The sequence below is a fragment of the Oncorhynchus clarkii genome, chromosome 7 (assembly GCF_045791955.1).
Source record: "Oncorhynchus clarkii lewisi isolate Uvic-CL-2024 chromosome 7, UVic_Ocla_1.0, whole genome shotgun sequence".
NCBI classification, from domain to species: Eukaryota; Metazoa; Chordata; class Actinopteri; order Salmoniformes; family Salmonidae; genus Oncorhynchus; species Oncorhynchus clarkii.
The window spans coordinates 34,204,308-34,212,866 of NC_092153.1; the positions used below are offsets into that span (position 1 = coordinate 34,204,308).

Below are 8,559 nucleotides of genomic sequence, written 5' to 3' on the forward strand. Positions count from 1 at the left end.
GAAACTGTTGAGTGTGAAAAACCCAGTAGCGTTGCAGTTCTTAACACAAACTGGTGGTGCTTCACCCTCTGAATGGCACACATACACAATCCGTCTCAATTGTCTCAAGACTTAAAAATCCTTATTTAACTGGTCTCCTTCCCTTCATCTACACTGATTTGAAGTGGATTTAACAAGTGACATCAATAAGGGATCTTAGCTTTCTCCTGGATTCACCTGGACAGTCTGTCATGGAAAGTTAATATTTTGTACACTCAGTGTACATTGACAACTATCCTCAAATCGGCCTTCAGTGCTCACAATAAAGATGTACCCCCCCCCCCCCCAGCAGCAAGCAGCACCTGGACCCCAGCGCAGCCCTGAGAGGTCTCCAACATGACCTGCTGCTGAAGATGTCCTCGTCCAGCCCAGACCTTATCTCCACCGATCTGGAGGCAGAGGGCCGCCGCAAGGGACAGGAGAAGCCCGGCCTGGAGAGAGGGGGCAGCCAGAGCGCCTCTGCTGGCCTGGGAGGAAGAGGTGATGAATAGTTATAATAATGTCCCATAGGGAAATTTGCTGGTAATATACAGGGATACATGGCGTACGTATAGGTTGTATCCCAAATTGCAACCTATTGCCTACGTAAGTGCACTACTTTTGACTAGAGACGTATGGTGGTGCACGATAAGGGAATAGGATGCTATTTGGGATGCATCCATAATATATCACCTACATCACTTCAGTCACAGGACATAAATCACAAGACATGATCAGACAGACATTTGTTAAAAAATACACCATAACACAACATCTACAGTGTATAGTCCTTCTGTGTTTAGGAAATAAGGAAACTGATGCTGGTTGGTATGAATGACTTGCAGGTGGAGGAGGTCGAGGTGGAGTAGGGACAGACGATCAGACAGAGACCCCAATGCGTAGTGACACCCCCAGCGAGGACGCGGCCTCCATCCCGTTCTCCAGTAGCCCAGATTCGCCCTGTGGGAGGGAGGCGACAGCAGGGAGGGGGTCGATGCTGGGAGGCCCAGGGAGAATACCCCAGGATGAGGAGGAGGAGACGGGAATCATAAGGTCATCCAGGTGCTATCTCACACCTGCAGCACTGCTCTACCGGAAACAAGTCACACGCAAACAGGTAGATCTGCCACAGTTGTAAAAAATAAAGATGCTGGGCCAGAAAAAAATATGTTTGTCTGTGGTGCATTTTCTGTAATGTGCTGGTGCTGGTTCTTTTCCTAAAAACATTCTGACCATGTGCCAAATCAATTGAGAGAAATAGCTGTAAGATGAAGCTGATCCCTTTCTAAGTCTCATCATATCTCTTCCATGTCTCCTCCAGAGATGTGGTGTGTCGTCAGAGGAAGAGGAAGGGGAGGTGAACAGGGAGGTGGAGTTACCACGGAGACGGTGAGAATATACATCTTATACATTATAGTGTATTTAGTCAAGATTCTATAGTATATAGTCCAGCAGGAAAACTTCTTGGTGTGATAAAAAGAGCTTGTGTCTGAGTTATTGAGAGCCCCATTATTTAATCTATTTCCTCTCTTCCCCATGCAGTCGGCCAGTGAGCATCAACAAGTGCCAGTCCCTGTCCACCTTCAGCTCTGAGAACCTGTCACCAGTGTCCGTGTCGGACGGAGAGGAGGGCAACACCAGTGACCACTCCCACAGTGGCACGCTCGACGTGGTCAGCACCAACACGGATGAGCGGCTGGATGACAAGAGCGACGACCTTCTGTCCCAGGGGTCGGAGATCTCTGTCGACCCTACCCTTGACCCAGCCGAAGGCCTATCAGAGGAGGCCACCATCCGCCAGGTCAAGACCGAGCTCAATTCAGAGCAGAACTATGAGGTAGGTAGGGACAGGGTTACTCTGGGAACTGTAGAACTATGAGGTGGGATACTGTAACAACTAGAACTATGACAAAGTGTTACCGTGACAACTAGAACTATGGTAAGGTTACCATGAGAACTGTTATGTTTAGTAATAATCGATGAGAAATGATGAGCCGAAATCCTGATCATAATGCATGCTCTGATCATTAAGGCTGCCATCCCTATAACAGAATATAGGTCTACATTTGGATTTGGCTCTTGTGTAGGGACCAGTGGCGGCCGCTGATTGGCTGGGTGTATGGGCGTGGGGGGTGGTCGTGGTTGAAGTTGTCAACAAAGCAGCATGACAGAAATATGGCAAGTTTTCAAACTACCGGTAGTTTATTTGAAAAGATATTCAAAGTGATCTGTGCATTTGAACAACAGCATAAATATGCTTATTTCACTTTTGCATGTCACATGATGCCACTGTTTTGAACAGATTAGATTATACTATTTAGAATGAGCAGCCAGCTCACGAACAAACAAGTGCACCAGGGAGAACGCAACAAGCATGCAGATGCAATAAATAAGTGAAAACACATGATCTAACTGGGAATAGCTAATGTCACAAACCTTGATGTGCTAGCCAGTTAACTTTCATTAAGAAATATCTTCATATTTACGAGTAAGTCAGATATTAGAAATTGGCATGGGAGATAACTAGCTAGCTAGCAACCAGCTAGCTACTTATCAAAGATAACTGGCCCGACGCGACCATAACTGGCCCGACGCAAATTTTCAACGCCGATACCGATTATTGGAGGACCAAAAAAAGCAGATACCAATTAATCTGCCGATTTTTATTTATTTATTTGTAATAATGACAATTACAACAATACTGAATGAACACATTTATTCTAATATAATACATCAATAAAATCAATTTAGCCTCAAATAAATAATGAAACATGTTCAATTTGGTTTAAATAAAGTGTTGGAGAAAAAAGTAAAAGTGGAGTATGTGCCATGTAAAAAAGCTAATGTTAAAGTTCCTTGCTTGAGAACATATGAAAGCTGGTCGTTCCTTTTAATGAGTCTTCAATATTCCCAGGTAAGAAGTTTTAGGTTATAGTTATTATAGGAATTATAGGACAATTTCTCTCTATACCATTTGAATTTCATATACCTTTGACTATTGGATGTTCTTATAGGCACTTTAGTATTGCCAGTGTAACAGTATAGCTTCCATCCCTCTCCTCGCCCCTACCTGGGCTCAAACCAGGAACACATCGAGAACAGCCACCCTCGAAGCATCGTTACCCATCGCTCCACAAAAACCACGGCCCTTGCAGAGCAAGGGGAACAACTACTTCCAGGGCTCAGGGCGAACGATGTCACCGATTGAAACGCTGCTCTATCAAATATCAAATCATAGACTTAATTCTAACATAATAACACACAGAAATACGAGCCTTAGGTCATTAATATGGTCAAATCCGGAAACTATCATTTCGAAAATAAAACGTTTATTATTTCAGTGAAATACGGAACCGTTCCTTATTTTATCTTGCGGATGTCATCAATATGTCTAAATATTCCTGTTACATTGCGCAACCTTCAATGTTATGTCATAATTACGTAAAATTCTGGCAAATTAGTTCGCAACGAGCCAGGCGGCCCAAACTGTTCCATATACTCTGCGTGCAATGAACGCAAGAGAAGTGACACAATTTCCCTAATTTAATATTGCCTGCTAACCTGGACTTTTTAAAACTAAATATGCAGGTTTAAAAATATATACTCCTGTGTATTGATTTTAAGAAAGGCATTGATGTTTATGGTTAGGTACATTCGTGCAACGATTGTGGATTTTTTCCTGCAAATGCGCTTTGTTAAATCATCCCCCGTTTAGCAAAGTTGGCTGTCTTTGTTTGGAACAAATAGTCTTCACACAGTTCGCAACGAGCCAGGCGGCCCAAACTGCTGCATATACCCTGACTCTGTTGCACAGAACGCAAGAGAAGTGACACAATTTCCCTAATTTAATATTGCCTGCTAACCTGGACTTTTTAAAACTAAATATGCAGGTTTAAAAATATATACTCCTGTGTATTGATTTTAAGAAAGGCATTGATGTTTATGGTTAGGTACATTCGTGCAACGATTGTGGATTTTTTCCTGCAAATGCGCTTTGTTAAATCATCCCCCGTTTAGCAAAGTTGGCTGTCTTTGTTTGGAACAAATAGTCTTCACACAGTTCGCAACGAGCCAGGCGGCCCAAACTGCTGCATATACCCTGACTCTGTTGCACAGAACGCAAGAGAAGTGACACAATTTCCCTAGTTAAAATAAATTCATGTTAGCAGGCAATATGAACTAAATATGCAGGTTTAAAAATATATACTTGTGTATTGATTTTAAGAAAGGCGTTGATGTTATGGTTAGGTACACATTGGTGCAACGACATTGCTTTTTTCGCGAATGCGCTTGTTAAATCACCCGTTTGGCGAAGTAGGCTATGATTCAATGATAAATTAACAGGCACCTCATCGATTATATGCAATGCAGGACAAGCTAGGTAAACTATCGTCAACCATGTGTAGGTAACTAGTGATTATGTTACGATTGATTGTTTTTTATAAGATACGTTTAATGCTAGCTAGCACCTTACCTTGGCTCCTTGCTGCACTCACATAACAGGTAGTCAGCCTGCCACGCAGTCTCCACGGAGTGCAATGTAATCGGCCATGATTGTGTCCAAAAATGCTGATTTAACGATTGTTATGAAAACTTGAAATCGGCCATTCCAATTAATCGGTCGACCTTTACTCTCCAGAGATGTTCAATCGGGTTCAAGTCTGGGCTCTAGCTGTGATACTCAAGGACGTTCAGAGACTTGTCCCAAAGCTACTCTTGTGTTGTCTTGGCTGTGTGCTTTGCATTTGGAAGGTGAACCTTCGTCCCAGTCTGAGGTCTCTAGGAAGAGTCTTGGTGGTTCCAAACTTCTTCCATTTGGAGGCCACTGTGTTCTTGGGGATCTTCAATGCTGCAGAAATGTCTTGGTACCCTTCCCCAAATCTGTGACTCGACACAATCCTGTCTCTGAGGTCTACGGACAATTCCTTCGACCTCATGGCTTGGTTTTTGCTCTGACATGCACTGTCAACTGTGGGACCTTTTATATAGACAGGTGTGTGCCTTTCCAAATCATGTCCAAGGAATTGAATTTACCACAGGTTGACTCCAATCAAGTTGTAGAAACATCTCAAGGATGATCAATGGAAACAGGATGCACCTGAGCTCAATTTTGAGTCTCATAGCAAAGGGTCTGAATACTTATGTAAATAAGTATAATTTGCTAAGATTTCAAAAAGCCTGTAATCGCTTTGTCATTATGGGGTATTGTGTGTAGATTGATGAGGGAAATATGTATTTAATCAATGGCTAGGAAAACTGTATTAATAACAATGCAGTAATGCCCATTGCCATCCTCTAACTCTGCCTCTCCACCTCACCCCAGGGCCTGTATGATGACTGAGTGTGACAGTGCTGAGCTACTCAGGCTGCACAGAGCCCCAGCCCCATAGGCCCCCAAGCACCAACTAGTGAGGAGGCCAGCCCCCCCCCCCTCAGCCCCAGTCTCCTGGACAGGCCTATGTACAGCCAACCAAACCCCCTTACTTCAACCTCCCTTCTCTCACTTCCCAGTCCCAGCCTTGCAAAAACACTTCAACAAGCCAACTCACCTCACCTACAGGTACCTCTGCAACACCATACTACAGATGTAACTTCTACATGTTATAGTGATTATTTCACTATCCGTTGTTCTTTCACTATCCGTTGTTTCTTACTTCTATATTTTGTCCAAATATTGTCATACTTTATTATCTATTCTATGTAAAGTCTCCCATTCAGATTATATGTCAACATTGTCAGAGAGGCATCTGCACTTTGTTTACTTGATTGGTACTGATTATTTAATGTCCAAAATATTTTGTTTCCTCACAAGGATTGTGCACTGAGTGTCGTTTAATTTATTTATTGGGTATTAGAGAATCAATGTTTACATTCTTCTTTACATTTTCACATGTATTTATAAATGTTTTTCATCAGGGATTTTCTTGTCCAACTTTTTTTTATACAATCTGTATTTTATTTAATGTAACATCAACTGTATGTAAATATTTGGACCTCTTGGGACAATTTGTCAATTAACAAACATTTGTAAGAGTTGAAATGTGAGACTGGATCATCTAATGGTGCTGACTAATGTTTTACACTAGAGGGCGCTATTGAATTGTACCAGACAACAGAACTCAGGTGCATTCAGGGCACAACATTGTGGATATTTCAGATATAAATAGATTATGTAGAACATACATACCTCTCTGACATGTAGAACAAATGAATCATGTCAGCTCTATGCATGACATTTCTATCTGAACCATTCAATGTTTGCCTACTGAACATGGCCCTGAACAGATATTCTATTGGTCTGATACCGGATGCTGTTGATGATGATGATGATGATTACAGGGCATTAATAAGCATAGAAATCTAATAATTATATTTCTATGGCATTAGACAGGTTGAAGAGAACAGAAAAATAATAGATAATGAACAACACCAAGCAATATGTACACTAACTCTGAATCATTCCCCTGACTGCACTGTGGAGTAAACTAAAACTACAGCCCCTTTCTTTCAGGGTCTGACCGCACTTGTTTTTGTTGATTAACCATTGTATTTATTTGGTATTGCAGTCTTTATACTGTATTAAAATGCAATACTACGTACTAGGATACCATTGAGAACAAAAACTCAGGTAAAATCTCAAATGGCACCCTAATCCCCACAGCTCTGGGTCAAAAGTAGTGCACTTCATAGGAAATAGTGTGCCATTCGAGACGAAGCCTCAGTCACCGACCATTTGCATTACCATCTACAAGTGTCAAGATCCTAGATCAGATCACTAAAGCATGGTTGTAATATAATATGTATGGGTTGTACTTGTATTTTTGTCCAAATGCAGATGTTAGTCAGAGCATGAGGTTCAGATCAAAGGGACTTAATCACCCATAGAAACAGAATCTATAGAAAAAAGGAAATCTACCACTCACGAGTAGCAGACTAGTTTGTTCTTAAACTAACTAGTTGTCTGTCAACTAGTTACTTTCTTGTCAGCTAAGGTTGTGTCCCGATTTCTAAATCCTTATCAACTAAATGCGCACTTGTTCACTTCCCTTCTTGGATTGAAAAGGAAAGGACTGCTGTAAGAAATATGGTGGAATCACCCTCTCCCAATCCAAATACACTGCTCAAAAAAATTAAGGGAACACTAAAATAACACATCATCTGAATGAATGAAATATTCTTATTAAATACTTTTTTCTTTACATAGTTGAATGTGCCGACAACAAAATCACAAAAATTATAAATGGAAATCAAATGTATCAACCCATGGAGGTCTGGATTTGGAGTCACACTCAAAATTAAAGTGGAAAACCACACTACAGGCTGATCCAACTTTGATGTAATGTCCTTAAAACAAGTCAAAATGAGGCTCAGTAGTGTGTGGCCTCCACGTGCCTGTATGACCTCCCTACAACGCCTGGGCATGCTCCTGATGAGGTGGCGGATGGTCTCCTGAGGGATCTCCTCCCAGACCTGGACTAAAGCATCCGCCAAGTCCTGGACAGTCTGTGGTGCAACGTGGCAAGAGGAAGGCATTGATGCTATGGACTGGCCCGGTGGATGGAGCGAGACATGATGTCCCAGATGTGCTCATAGCATAGCATCAATGCCTTCCTCTTGCAGGAACTGCTGACACACTGCAGCCACAATGCATTTTCTTGCATTAGGAGGAACCCAGGGCCAACCGCACCAGCATATGGTCTCACAAGGGGTCTGAGGATCTCATCTCGGTACCTAATGGCAGTCAGGCTACCTCTGCGGCCCCCCAAAGAAATGCCACCCCACACCATGACTGACCCACCCCTAAACCGGTCATGCTGGAGGATGTTGCAGGCAGCAGAACGTTCTCCACGGCGTCTCCAGACAGTCATGTCTGTCACATGTGCTCAGTGTGAACCTGCTTTCATCTGTGAAGAGCACAGGGCGCCAGTGGCGAATTTGCCAATCTTGGTATTCTCTGGCAAATGAAAAACGTCCTGCATGGTATTGGGCTGTAAGCACAACCCCCACCTGTGGACGTCGGGCCCTCATACCACCCTCATGGAGTCTGTTTCTGACCGTTTGAGCAGACACATGCACATTTGTGGCCTGCTGGAGGTCATTTTGCAGGGCTCTGGCAGTGCTCCTCCTGCTCCTCCTTGCACAAAGGCGGAGGTAGCGGTCCTGCCGCTGGGTTGTTGCCCTCCTACCGCCTCCTCTACATCTCCTGATGTAGTGGCCTGTCTCCTGGTAGCGCCTCCATGCTCTGGACACTACGCTGACAGACACAGCAAACCTTCTTGCCACAGCTCTCATTGATGTGCCATCCCGAATGAGCTGCACTACCTGAGCCACTTGTGTGGGTTGTAGACTCCGTCTCATGCTACCACTAGAGTGAAAGCACCGCCAGCATTCAAAAGTGACCAAAACATCAGCCAGGAAGCATAGGAACTGAGAAGTGGTCCGTGGTCCCCACCTGCAGAACCACTCCTTTATTGGGGGTGTCTTGCTAATTGCCTATAATTTCCACCTGTTGTCTATTCCATTTGCACAACAGCATGTGCA

The 8,559-nt window shown here is 43.2% G+C and overlaps 1 protein-coding gene across 1 annotated transcript in view; it reads left to right on the forward strand.

Annotated features, from left to right (window-relative positions):
• LOC139414196 (mitogen-activated protein kinase kinase kinase 12-like) overlaps positions 1–5,832 on the forward strand; it is an 80,471-nt gene extending 74,639 nt beyond the window's left edge. Inside the window, exons 12-16 of the mRNA XM_071162083.1 lie at positions 329–519; positions 864–1,135; positions 1,340–1,407; positions 1,561–1,855; positions 5,342–5,832. Coding sequence (XP_071018184.1) covers positions 329–519; positions 864–1,135; positions 1,340–1,407; positions 1,561–1,855; positions 5,342–5,359 — 844 coding nt within the window. The 3' untranslated portion in view covers positions 5,360–5,832. The remainder of the gene's footprint in view (positions 1–328; positions 520–863; positions 1,136–1,339; positions 1,408–1,560; positions 1,856–5,341) is intronic.
• Positions 5,833–8,559: the final 2,727 nt, after the last annotated feature.